The sequence below is a fragment of the Dendrobates tinctorius genome, unplaced genomic scaffold (genome assembly GCF_039654945.1).
Source record: "Dendrobates tinctorius isolate UK_male_01 unplaced genomic scaffold, ASM3965494v1 ptg000173l, whole genome shotgun sequence".
Lineage (NCBI taxonomy): Eukaryota > Metazoa > Chordata > Amphibia > Anura > Dendrobatidae > Dendrobates > Dendrobates tinctorius.
Genome location: NW_027361840.1, coordinates 1,485,969 through 1,499,460, shown reverse-complemented (window position 1 = coordinate 1,499,460; position 13,492 = coordinate 1,485,969). Strand labels below are relative to the sequence as shown.

Below are 13,492 nucleotides of genomic sequence, written 5' to 3'. Positions count from 1 at the left end.
CCAGCGGAGGGCCACCGATCGTAGGGTCAGCGGAGGGCCACCGATCCTGGGCACAGGGGGCCGTCAGCTGGTCCTGAGGCTGCATCGTTGGGATAGCTTCCCCTCGTCCGGTCACTTTTCTCATGGAGATGATACCTGACATCAGATGTTGGCAGTGCTGCGCTCAGTGATGCACCCAGTGCTGCGTCCAGTGATTGGCTTCATGCTCAGGACTGACTCGCCGCCATCACAGTCTCTCCGGAGTGTCAGGATTCTGGTCTGAAGATTCAATGAGCAAATTAAAGGGACGTCCTAAATCCTGTAAAAATATTATAAAAGCGTCAGAATATTGTATTTGCGCTCCTGCAGCATTTCCTATCACCCACAGTGACGCTGCACACCAGTGATCCGCGCAGGCAGTGGCCACAGGGTTGGAGAAGCCTAATATCCAGACAGCAGGACCTGATCATGTAAGGAATCTGATTGGCCATCAGGGAAGTGATTGTCGACCAGGAGTGATCTGATTGGTTGAGCTGCACAGAAGGAGCCAATCAGATCCTCCAAAGATGAGAAAACTTATCTGATTGATTAGCAACAACCAATCAAATTCCTGCTCTCATCTTCCAGGGCTGACGTGATCGGTTGCTAGTGACAACAGCCTGGAATCGTGAGGGGCATTACTGCAGTTGCACTCAGCAACCAATCAGATCACGCCCCCACTGGAAAGAGCATCCTCCGTGATGTGATGCCATGTGACCAGAGATGACCTCCCCCCGTGAACACATGCCGCCCAGTGGCCGGAGAACCACAACTCCCAGCATTCCCGCCCGCCGCGCCTCATACATGGAACGTCAGTTACCGGGAGCTGCACGGATGGGGATCCTGGTGACACCGCCTGTACGTCATCAGCTGCACCACGTGACCAGTCTGTGCAGCCTGGAATAGCGACCGAGCAGAAACTGCGGCGACGGCGGAACTGTGAGAAGGGACAGCGGCCGGCGGGTGACTGGAGGGGCCCCGGGAGGAGACAGGGGGCAAGAAAGTAGCCAGGGGCCCCAATAATAGACCAGAGGGGCCCCGGGAGGAGACAGGGGGCAAGAAAGCAGCCAGGGGCCCCGACAATATAACAGAGGGGCCCCAATAATATAACAGAGGAGCCCCAATTATATAACAGGGGCCCCGGGAGGAGACCGGGAAGGAAAGCAGCCAGGGGCCCCGATAATATAACAGAGGGGCCCCAATAAGATAACACAGGGGCCCTTTGTGATAATAGTCACGTCTGATCGTCATGGTGCCGTTGCCCCTCCCCCGGTAATAATAAGACATATAATAGATGGTGAGCCCCCCTCCCCCACCATGAGCCGCGTTGACCGCATAGGAGACCCTGACACATTCAGCTATGATGATTTCTTCCATCAGTACATGGCCGCCAACGCTCCGTGCCTCCTCTCCGCCCAGTTCTCCCGCACGTGGAGCAGCCGCCGCTCCTGGGTCACCGCCGATAACAAGCCCAACTGGGATCACCTGCTGCAGGTGTTCGGTACGTCCCGCGGGGCTCAGCCGCCCATAGACGGTACAGGACCATCAGACCAACCGTCATGTAGCATGGAGACAGGTGCCGGCCCCCAGCGCATCCCCTAATGGAGCCTGGGTGGGGGATTGTCCATGGGGGAGCAGATGTTTCGCCTTATTCTCCAGCACCTTGTGCCATTTCTGTCCAGTCGTTCCCCGGGGTTCGGCTCACACTAGTCATCACATGGAACGATTCCTATATTTCTTCTATTTCAGGAGACGCCGTCGTTCCAGTGGCAAATTGTGATGTGAAGGAATACAACTCCAATCCTAAGGAGCCCCAGCCCCTCCGAGAATACATCGCCTACTGGAGGGACTACACCGAGAGTGGCCACCGCTCTGCCCTGGGCTGCCGCTACCTGAAGGACTGGCACATGAGGAGGTGCAAGGAGGCGGCACTGCCCACTACAGATGACATGCTTATTCTTCAATATCCTCCTCCCCGGGAGTCGCGTCTGTCCTCCTCCTCCCCGGGAGTCGCGTCTGTCCTCCCCGTCGCCGGGAGTCGCGTCTGTCCTCCCCGTCGCCGGGAGTCGCGTCTGTCCTCCCCGTCGCCGGGAGTCGCGTCTGTCCTCCCCGTCGCCGGGAGTCGCGTCTGTCCTCCCCGTCGCCGGGAGTCGCGTCTGTCCTCCCCGTCGCCTGGAGTCGCGTCTGTCCTCCCCGTCGCCGGGAGTCGCGTCTGTCATCGCCGGGAGTCGCGTCTGTCCTCCCCGTCGCCGGGAGTCGCGTCTGTCCTCCCCGTCGCCGGGAGTCGCGTCTGTCCTCCCCGTCGCCGGGAGACGCGTCTGTCCTCCCCGTCGCCGGGAGTCGCGTCTGTCCTCCCCGTCGCCGGGAGTCGCGTCTGTCCTCCCCGTCGCCGGGAGTCGCGTCTGTCCTCCCCGTCGCCGGGAGTCGCGTCTGTCCTCCCCGTCGCCGGGAGTCGCGTCTGTCCTCCCCGTCCCCGGGAGTCGCGTCTGTCCTCCTTCCTGTGTGGTGTCCCCTTCTCTCCAATAGTAAGGTCTGTCCATTTCTCCTCCCCCAGTGTTCTCTGTGTGACCCCTGCTTCTCTCTGCAAGGCGTTCCCGGATCAGGACGTGTATGAGACGCCACTTTATTTCTCCTCTGACTGGTTGAATGAATACTGGGAAGCCATCGGCGTGGACGATTACCGCTTTGTGTACATGGGCCCCGCCGGCTCCTGGTATGTACGGCAGCAGTGTGTGTCTGTACGCCCATCATTGTTCCATTAACAGCAGACATGAAGTGTGAGGTGTAAAACAATTATTTTGTTCTAGTAATGACCAAAAAAGCTTCTGTAATCACCTCATTATAATATTTACCTCTTTATATTTACCTCATTATCATATTTACCTCATTATAATATCTGCCTCAGTATCACTTCCGCCTCATTTTAATACCGCAGTTTTTGCTCCGCAAGTTCTGATATCGGTAACGTTTGCTTGGTGGTGTCGATGATGTTTGCTCGGCGGTGGTGGTTTGCTTGGCGATGTTGGTGGGGTTTGCTCATTGGTGATGTTATCTCGGCGGTGGTGTTTGCTCGGTGGTGTCGGTGACGTTTGCTCGGCGGTGTTTGCTCGGTGATGACGTTTGTGTGGCAGTGTTGGTGACGTTTGCTCGGTGGTGTCGGTGGGGTTTACTCGGCAGTGCTGGTGATGTTAGCTCGGCGGCGGTGTTTGCTTGGCAATGTCGGTGGGGTTTGCTCAGCGGTGGGGTTTGCTCGGTAGTGTCGGTGACGTTTGCTCGGCTGTGTTAGCGCGGCGGCGGTGTTTGCTCGGCAATGACATTTGTGTGGCGGTATCAGTGACATTTGCTCGGCGATGTCAGTGGGGTTTGCTCGGCAGTGCTGGTGATGTTAGCTCGGCGATGACGTTTGTGCGGCAGTGTCGGTGACGTTTGCTCGGTGGTGTCGGTGGGGTTTACTCGGCAGTGCTGGTGATGTTAGCTCGGCGGTGGTGTTTGCTTGGCAATGTCGGTGGGGTTTGCTCAGCGGTGGTGTTTGCTCGGTAGTGTCGGTGACGTTTGCTCGGCGGTGTTAGCTCGGCGGTGTTTGCTCGGCAATGACGCTTGTGCGGCGGTATCAGTGACATTTGCTTGGCGATGTCAGTGGGGTTTGCTCGGCAGTGCTGGTGATGTTAGCTCGGCGGCGGTGTTTGCTCGGCGATGACGTTTGTGCGGCAGTGTCGGTGACGTTTGCTCGGTGGTGTCGGCGTGTTTTGCTTTTTTTTTTTTTGCATGTTTCTTCTTCTATCATTCTTGTATCTGGACTGTGAGACACTCTTGCCGTTGCCCTCGTCCTGACCGCTCCGCTTTTTTCGGGGTCAGCTGCAGCCTCCACTCCGACGCTCCAGTCACTTATTCTCAGTCAGGGCAATGAGCGGAAGTGAGGAGGAGAGGACCCGGCCCAGAAAGACGCGCCAGCGTTATGCACCTGCTGAGCGTGAAAGAGAGCGAACAGTGCGACTCGTGCCGCCGTGTAATGACTACACTGCCTTGCCTGCCGCTGTCCTCTTGCACCATCAGTATGAAGATGACATGGTGGGACACATTGCTATCAGGAACACTACCCTATACACAGTCTCCCTAGGCTGCCAGAGCGAAGCATTCCGCTGGTGCTACACAGCGTGTTTGGCCGCGGCACATCCAAGGATTGCTGTGTGCAGCTGCTACATCACACCTCAATGCAGATGCATGGCGGCACACAGCGGCGCCCTAGGATGCTGTGAGAAGCAAGTCATAATTAAGTCTGGCTTTTTTTTTATGTTGCCTGTCACGGTACCCAGTGTGCTGACCTGCAGTAAAGATCCACAGCAGCTGGCAAGCCGTACACACAGCTGTCACCCACATGCACGTCGCTATGCTGAGAGCGCTCACTGCAGCAGATGTCGTACAATGGAGCAGAGCCTTCCCCTGACTGAATTATGTAGACATGTCGCTCTCCAGCAATGTTTAGCATGTGAGGAAGGCAAAGAGGCGACTGCTGCTAATTCTGCCGGACGACCATTACTGTGGTGTTTGATTGCAGGATGCCCTCCACATTATAATAATCCCTTTCCTATAATGTCACACTGACAGGACTCCGTTCCACGCTGACGTCTTTCGATCCTACAGTTGGTCAGCGAATATATGTGGTCGTAAGAAGTGGCTGCTCTTCCCGCCTGGCCAGGAGGAAAATCTTCGTGATTGCAGCGGGCGCCTTCCATACGATGTGACCGCACCTTCGCTCCACGACGTCTGCCCCCCATTCCTGGAGGTCATACAGGAGCCCGGGGAGATCATCTTTGTACCCAGTGGTTGGCACCATCAGGTGTACAATTTGGTGAGAGGCTGCGCCACATTCCCCTTCACCTGTAATTGGGTTATGCGTTTATTTCACATAATGAAAGGTCCACAGTTTTCAAATGGATATGAGACCTGAGAGAGGTCGGAGGACCCCTGGGTGACGTGGTCAGAGGACCCGCGGGTGACGAGGTCACAGCCCTATAAGAGCATATATGGTGGAGGGATTAAAATCTGGAGACAGTTCTGACATCAAGAATTATGAATCTGATCTTCCAGGAGGACACCATCTCCATCAACCATAACTGGGTGAATGGGTGTAACGTCTTGGTCATGTGGAGCTTCCTGCAGGCGGAGCTGAGCGATGTGAAGAGCGAGATCAGTGAGTGGAAGGAGACGATGGACGACTGGGAGCAGCACTGTCAGGTGACAGAACATTAATCATTTAAGATCCTGGAAACCCTGTAACGCTGACCTTCACTTCATAATACCTAGCCCTCGGTGGTGCCGAGTCCCGTCTCCATTCTCCCTCTGGTGCCAAGCCCCGTTCATGTTTTCCATGTTGTGCTGAGTCCTGTCCCAGTTCCGAGTATCTTGTCGTACCGAGCCCCATCTCTGTTCTACCTGTGGTACCATGCCACTTCATGGTTTCCTAGGTGGTACTGAGCCCTGTCCCCTGTTCTCCTGGATTGGTGCTGAGCCCCATCCATGATCTTTGGGTGATGCCGAGCCCTGTCCATGTTTTCCTGGATAGTGCTGATCCCCGTTTATTTTCTCCTGGTGGTGCTGAGCCCCATCCGTGTTCTCCCTGATGGTGCTGAGCCCTGTTCATTTTCTCCCTGGTGGTGCTGAGCCCCGTTTATTTTCTCCCTGGTGGTGCTGAGCCCCGTTCATTTTCTCCCTGGTGGTGCTGAGCCCCGTTCATTTTCTCCCTGGTGGTGCTGAGCCCCGTTCATTTTCTCCCTGGTGGTGCTGAGTCCCGTTCATTTTCTCCCCGGTGGTGCTGAGCCCCGTTCATTTTCTCCCCGGTGGTGCTGAGCCCCGTTCATTTTCTCCCTGGTGGTGCTGAGCCCCGTTCATTTTCTCCCCGGTGGTGCTGAGCCCCGTTCATTTTCTCCCCGATGGTGCTGAGCCCCGTCCCTGTTATTTTCTTGCTGTGGGAATCATTTGTACTTTTCATATTTTGCACAGATCATCCTGAAATCCTGCTCTGGGATTGATTATAAAGAGTTTTTCACCTTCCTGAGGATCATTGCTGAGCACAGAATTCAGGTCTTACGGGAAGGACATGAGAACAACGTCCTGCAGAGCCCCCAGGTGATGGCCCCGGGGCCCCGACATGTACAGTTTGATCTCAGGAAGATTGCTGATACTCTGGTTTTATTAATGGACAACCAAGATTTCCAAAATCTGGACACAGAAACATTACAACCCCGCCCCGAAGACTTACTGACGGAGCTGGAGAGAGTGATACAATGACGGGAGCACAGAGGATGAAAATGTGACCGTGGTCGTACTGCATTCTGAGTGCTATAGCGTGTGCGGCATGCAGAAATCCTCTACCCCGCTCAGACACTGAACCAGCAGGGGGCAGCGAGGAGACTTAAGGTCTTGTAACCTGAACGGTGACGGGCAAGCAGAATTGTGAGTGCAGCTCTGGGTGTGAGTGGAAAAAGTAACACAAAATATTTCTTGAGTTTCTCACTCAGGGACAGAACGTGTCCCGCTGTGTTTCTGTAAACCAATAAAAAGCTTTAACTTAAAAAAAAGCAAGTTTTGGATGCTCACACCCAGAAATAACAGCATGGGTGCCTGCTGGTACATGATCCCACCCCAGGTATAGAAACATCAGCCCTGGTGCCCCCAATGAGCTCATTGCCCTTCTCACCCAGCTCCCGGACCCCCAGGAAAACACTGTAACATTTGGATTGTCTCCAGGGTGTCCAAGAAGCGTGTCGGGCCACAAGGGATGATCTGGTGTCAGTCATTTTACAGAAAGGGAGCGACCCCCTCGCTAGTCCTTGCAATGCTTCTTCAATGGCCGTGGAACAGTCCAGCCGCAGTGCGCTCCAGTCACCAGGAGTGGCGCCATATGCCATAAAGGAAATAACCCGGGGAGCCGAACTAGAAATCGTGTCATAAGAAAGAGGTAGTGAGGGGGGGAAATGGCGACTACGGCAATGTAGCATGGCGGTCTGTGGGCAAAAAGGGCGTTTTCAGCCAAATATTCTACAAAGCCAACAGCTACTATCCTGACCCCTCCATAGGAAGCTGCAGTCCAGCTGTCTCCCTGTGCCCATTGTCACCCCCCCAGGGACGCACACTCACTGGCCCCATAGAGACACATACTCCCTGCCCCCATTGCCATCCCCCAGGGACCCACACTCACTTGCCCCATAGAGACACATACTCCCTGTGCCCATTGTCAACCCCCCCCAGAGACCTCACTGGCCCCATTGAGACCCATACTCAATGCCCTAGGGGTGGGCAATTAATTTTCCCAAGGGGCCACATGAGAAAGAGGCACTGCTGTGGAGGGCCGAACCAATCGGCTGAACTTAAAGGGGCGGTCCAGAACTAAAGGTGAATTTCATATTAAATGTATATCTATTCAGTGTAATAATCTCATCTTGTTTTCTAATATACTTCAATGAAAAATTCCCTAACGTACCCTCTACATTCTGACTTCCTGCCTTTTTTTTTTTTTTTTTAAACGTCCCATGACATTTTGTTTGAGATTCACCAGTGCATGCTGGGATACCCGAATGAGCCGTCATCAGGCGGCAGAAGCTGTGGTCACTGCTGCAGTCTCTGCCCCTCTCTGAAATGAGGCACCATCAGTGACGTCTGTTTTGGAGGCTCGGCTAGTCCTGCTCACCTGATAATGCGTCGTACGTAAATTCTGACTCATCCTCAGTGTGAGCTCCCTGTGCTATATTCCTTTGAATGCACAGTGACAGTGCGCTCCCTGTGCTATATTCCTTTGAATGCACAGTGACAGTGAGCTCCCTGTGCTATATTCCTTTGAATGCACAGTGACAGTGCGCTCCCTTGCTGGCTCTAAGGAGAAGAGATGACCCGGCAGGGACCAGTCCAGTTTCTGAAAGAGATGACGCTTCTTTTCATGATGCGGAAAGCAGCTGTGGCTGTTAAAAATGCATATTCTTGTATATTATTCAGGACTTCTTACCAGATGTGATACACTAAAATATGACAATGTTCTTATAAAAAAAATGTGGTGGTTTATTTGGATTCTTCCATCAGAGAAAAGATTATTACAGAAAAACATAAAAATAGGTGAATGATTATAAAGAGAGCTGGTCCATTTGTTCATTAATCCTTCTTTCCTGGAACTCTGAAAAAGGCGTCTGTCTTGTAGTAACGCAGCTTTTCTGGATGGTGATTAGATTACATACCAGCTGTCCGTAGTGTCCGAGTAAGATGTCCCCTCGAGTGTGGAAGTGGAGAAGAGCCCTGTTCTAGAGTAAGCCCCCACCTTAAATATACATCCCTCAAAGCACGTGGTCTCTATATATGGAGTTGACATTTACCCTGAGCTAAACTTACAAAAATAACCTATGTAGTGTCAGCAGACGGCAATGTTCAGTACGGAACTGAGTGTAATAAGAAATATAAACACATATCCAATTATTACTCTTTAGCAGTGGCACTGACCACATCCTCTGCCCCCTAATGATGTCCCGTGTGAGTGCCCCAAAATGCACTGGGATTCTCAAACAAATGTCATTTCGAAGTAAAAAAAAAAAAAACCCCAAGAAGACAGGAGGTCAGAGGAAAGAGGGAAAGGTGAAATATATTAGAAAAGTGATTAGATTATGAATTAACTTTAGTATGAAAGTCTCCTCCTTTGGGTTCGGATCACCCTAAATTCTGCATAATATTAATTTAATCTCATAGTCCTTTCTTTGAAGCAAGGTCACTTCAGTACTGAGCTCAGCATACTCCACAATGATATATGCCATGTGGAAAGAAAGTAAAGATAACAGAAAATATAAATTGTTACAAAATTATTCTTTATTGAATATATTAAAAAATGAGAAAATTAAAAAGACAGGGTAACAGGCCTCCAAATAAGAGGGGGACAAGCTGCGGCAAAGAAAGTAAACACGGACATGAAGGAGCAATAAATAACCCTATAGGTAGGTATAAATACAAAAAGGTTCTTACATGCAAATTAGTCACTACAAGGTTCAGCATGCCTCAGCAGATGACAATAATCACCATTGTTTGTTACTACTGAGTATCTGCAAAAGGAGCAGCATTGCACATGTGACTGTTAGAGAGCTGGGTATAATGTAGGGTTAATGGGGAGGAATGCACCATGGAGCCGCACAGAGTCACAGGTTTATAATGGATGTGCTCATGTATAAAGCAAAGGACTGATGGTTAGTGCCGGATAGTAAGACGTGGGCCGGGTTAGGTGCAGCATCCACCAGTGAAAGGTAATTGCCGCAGGATATCTCCCCCCGCCCGACGAGCGCCGTTTCGCTAAGTAGCTTCTTCCAGGGGCGTGGAGATAAGGAGGTGACAGAGGAATATTTATGCCGAGGTGCTAGATACCGGGGAGGAGTGTGGAGGAGCTTCCATTGGTCTGTTGTAGCGCACGTCAGGAAGTCCCGCCTCCTTTTGCTAAGGGGACTTCCGCAGATGCGCTCTGTGGCGCGCAGGTGACGCACACTGCGTGTCACTGTTCAGAGCCCGTCCGGTGGTCAGTAGGAGGAAACAGGGCTAACGTGTGCGCATTAGACACTGGGAATAGAAATATAAACTCGACTGGACTTGTAGGAAGGGACCGGACACAAAAATATGTAAATGAGAGAAGTGAACTGAGGAGGAGTGAAGCTGGCGGTGTGTGTGGATGACGAGGAATGGACCCGCGTGTGTACGTGAAGGACCTGTTAGGGGCGAGTTATGAATAGAAGAGGCATATTACTATACCAAAAAGGGAAATGAGCATAAATGACCTGCATGAGGTGAATGTGAAGGAGACCTAACGTGTGTGAACACAAAGCTGTGTATACATAAAACATTACATGCTGGACACAAGGCAAGGATAACATATAAAAAGAATATTATGATATATGTACACACACAAATGTGTATACATGATACCAAAGAAAAAGCATAAATTACACGAAAGACATGGGGCTGAAAATACACATGTAAATAAAAAATAATATAGGGAACATGTGCAATGAATGAAAAAAAAGTGAGAAAAGTGTCCATATTTTTTCTTCCACAATCAATTATTATTTTCATCTTCTTTATCACTCTGTCCCGGATCATGATCTTCTCCTGAAATGATGGCTTTTAGAAGAGTAGGTGAAAGGTGTCATCAGGAGGCAACATAGAAACCGAGCACCTTGGGATGAAATAAAGAATTAAAATGAGTAAGACCACAATTTTTTGGATAAAGCAAAAGAAAAAGTGGGAAAGAAAAAACATAAAAATGCATAAAAGACATAAAAAGACACCTTAAAAAGCTCCATACCCAGAAATGCTATATTTTATTGGATTATAAGAAGGAATTAAAGCCAAAGTTCTCATTAAGGCCATATGGGGTGATGGTGCCTGACCGGTAGATCCACTTTCTAGCTGGGCCAGGGATTTGCCCAGATCACCGCCACGTATTCCCAAACTAATTTGACCAATACCCTTAAAGACAAGATTTTTTGGGATTCGAATTGTGGTAACTTTTAAAGTGGCGGGGCAAAGTTTTCAGGAGAGAATAATCATCTATTGACTTGGCTTTCTCAATATCCTGAATGTGTTCTCTTACCCGGATTTTTAGCTCCCGAGTGGTTAGACCGATGTAAATTAAATTACAGGAGCAGGTGGCGTGATATATAACACCTTGGGATGCGCAGGTGAGATGTTTCCTAATTTCAACATTTTTTGATCCATCAGCATTAGAGAAGGAATGTGATTTTTTTCATAGTAACACAGGCTTTGCAAAGGCCACACGGGAAGAAGCCTTTTGATAATGGTCGTTTGAGACTTGGCGGGTGGGGGTCATAGTGACTATGGACTAGAATGTCTCCCAAATTACGGCTTCTTCTGGCTACGACAGAAGGACCAGAGGGAAGAATTTTGCGCAAAACTGGATCTGTTAGTAAAATATTCCAATGTTTTTGTAATAGTTTTTTGATTTCATCCCACTGATTGTTGAAAGTGGAGATGAATCTCAATTGATTATCATTTTTATTGAAATCTTTTGAGGCCGAGTAGAGTAAATGTTCCCTCGACGCTTGTTTTGCCCGCCTGTATCCGTCTTTAATGCTTCTTTTACTATAACCACGGTTTAGGAATCTTTTTGTAAGATCCACGGCTTGGTCTTCAAAATCTGATGGTTTGGAGCAGATACGTTTGGCTCTTAGGAATTGACCGGTTGGTATACCCCTGACTGTTGCAGGTGGGTGGGATGATGTGGCATGTAGCAGGGAATTGGTGGCTGTGGGTTTCCTACATAAATTTGTATTAATCATCCCATCAACAGACACTCACAGTTTTAGGTCCAGGAAATCCAATTCTCTGCCAAATTTATACATTAATTTGATGTTAAGACTGTTTTCATTTAATTTGCTCATTAAGGTATGGAGGGTGTCAGCTATTTCGTCCCATATAAACCATACATCATCGATGTACCTCAACCACCCTTGTACATTATGTATTCCAGGAATCAAATCACTTTAGAAAATGTCCCTTTCCCATGCCCCTAAGAAGAGGTTAGCATATGATGGGGCACAGGAAGCCTCCATTGCAGTGCCTTGTGTTTGTAGATAAATTTGTTTATCAAATGTAAAAACATTGATTGAGCACAAAATCAAGGAGGCATAAAATCCATTCAATCATGTCCAATTCAATGTTGCTATTTCTAAGAAACCAGGACACAGCTTTAATGCCATCCTCGTGCCTGATGGAGGTATACAATGCCTCAACATCAGCAGTTACCATTATCATGTGTTCTTCGAGGTATACATGGTTTAGTTTTTGTAAGGCTGTTGTTGTGTCCTGGATGTTAGATGGAAGTGTGCCTACCAAGGGCTTTAGGTAATGGTCAATAAAATTTGCAACGATCTCACAGAGGCTACCATTTCCAGATATGGGTCTTCCGGGAGGGTTCACCGGGTCTTTGTGTAATTTGGTAAGCACATATAGTGTCAGTAGTTTTGGACGAAGATTGCGTATAGTCTCAACCATGTTTTTGGGTATAATACCTGATTCAAAGGCTTTCTCAACAATAGAGAGAAGTTCGGCTTGATATTTTGAAAGAGGATTATACGGAAGTTTTCGATAGCATAGGGGGGCGTTAAGTAGTTTGTGTGCTTGTTTTTCATATAGTACTGTAGGCCATATAACTACATTGCCCCTTTGTCTGCCGGCTTAAATACTACATTTTGTAGCGATTGTAGATTGATGAGAGCCTGTTTTTATTCCCTATTCAAGTTCGAAGACCATGAAGGTTTTGGCTGAAGGGCTTCTATTTCCGTAGTAAGGACCTTAGTAAAAAATTTCAACAGCTAAACATGTGCCCATTGGAGGAAATTTTTTAGATTTGTTAAAGATCTTATGTGGAAAATTACTTACCTTAAACTCGGTGTTTTCCTGTAATAAATCTTCCAAGTTCCTTACGGCTTCTTCTTCCTCTTTTGTACCCGTGATTTCCCCAAGGCAGTTTTTGTGGTGGATTTTTTTTAAGAATGAGCTTCCTGGTGAATAGGTGTAGATCCCTCACCGTCGTGAATGTGTCTAAGCGACATGAAGGTGAGAAAGTCAGACCCTTCCCCAGGAGCTCAACCTGAACATCAGTTAATATATGTTCAGAAAGATTGATTACCTTAAATTGGTTGCCTTGTATATGATGACTTGATCTTGTAACTATATCTGGAAGTCTTTTGTCATTCCGTGGTGTAGGTCTTATGCTGGATGTCTCACTATGGATGGTTTCACCATCGCTTATGTGTTGTTGTCTGACACTGAGGGTGTTGAACTCTCAGAGGGACTTTTATAGCGAGTGGATCTTGAGTTGTCTTTTCCTCCATTACCTTTGTTGGGCTGCTTGGTTTTTTTATTTTCCTAGCGATATATTTTATTGGTGTCATAATCATTAAGATCCCTTTGGAATTTCTTAATTTTATTCTGACACACTTCGTTCTCCCATTTGTCAGCATTCTTATTGATGTCAACCAAAATATTGTCAAAATTTTCTACTGGTATGTCTTTTAGTATGAGTTTCTCAAGCTCATCAATGTCATCATCGATAATTTTTAATGATGCTGTATTCTTATCGATGATAATTTGGATAAATTCCAAAGGTGCATGTTGTTGCTGCTGAAATCCAACGTTTGATTAAGACATCATCCTCCAATTCAAATGATGGGTATAGTTGTACCCGTAACTCACGTGGTATAATTTGATGGTCCATATAGTTCTCTAGAGCTGATCTTTCCGATCCTCTCAAGATCTCCTTCTCTACTCCCCCCTTATCTCTTCTTCCTACAACCGCATACAAGACTTCTCCCGTGCTTCCCCCATACTCTGGAACTCCTTGGCGCAACACATCAGACTCTCACCATCAACGAAAACCTTCAAGAAGAACCTGAAGACCCACCTGTTCCGACAAGCCTACAGCCTGCAATGATCC

The 13,492-nt window shown here is 48.7% G+C and overlaps 1 protein-coding gene and 1 long non-coding RNA gene across 2 annotated transcripts in view; one reads left to right on the top strand and one right to left on the bottom strand.

The window, feature by feature from the left end:
• Positions 1–899: 899 nt before the first annotated feature.
• LOC141053941 (2-oxoglutarate and iron-dependent oxygenase JMJD4-like) lies at positions 900–6,739 on the top strand. Its single transcript, XM_073551109.1, has 6 exons — positions 900–1,519; positions 1,768–1,943; positions 2,607–2,731; positions 4,624–4,867; positions 5,107–5,253; positions 6,019–6,739. The coding sequence occupies exons 1-6, from the start codon at positions 1,336–1,338 to the stop codon at positions 6,304–6,306; spliced, it is 1,164 nt and encodes a 387-aa protein (XP_073407210.1). The 5' UTR covers positions 900–1,335; the 3' UTR covers positions 6,307–6,739.
• A 2,131-nt stretch (positions 6,740–8,870) lies between these two features.
• Positions 8,871–13,492, bottom strand: part of LOC141053944 (uncharacterized) — an 84,633-nt gene continuing 80,011 nt past the window's right edge. Inside the window, exon 4 of the long non-coding RNA XR_012221292.1 lies at positions 8,871–10,210. This is a non-coding gene — a long non-coding RNA (uncharacterized lncRNA). The remainder of the gene's footprint in view (positions 10,211–13,492) is intronic.

Bases quoted from the DNA above. Each gene is read 5' to 3' on its own strand.
- LOC141053941 (XM_073551109.1), top strand. From the start codon at position 1,336: ATGAGCCGCGTTGACCGCATAGGAGACCCTGACACATTCAGCTATGAT. The intron at 1,520-1,767 runs GTACGTCCCGCG...CTTCTATTTCAG, and splicing joins TCACCTGCTGCAGGTGTTCG to GAGACGCCGTCGTTCCAGTG. The intron at 5,254-6,018 runs GTGACAGAACAT...TATTTTGCACAG, and splicing joins ACTGGGAGCAGCACTGTCAG to ATCATCCTGAAATCCTGCTC.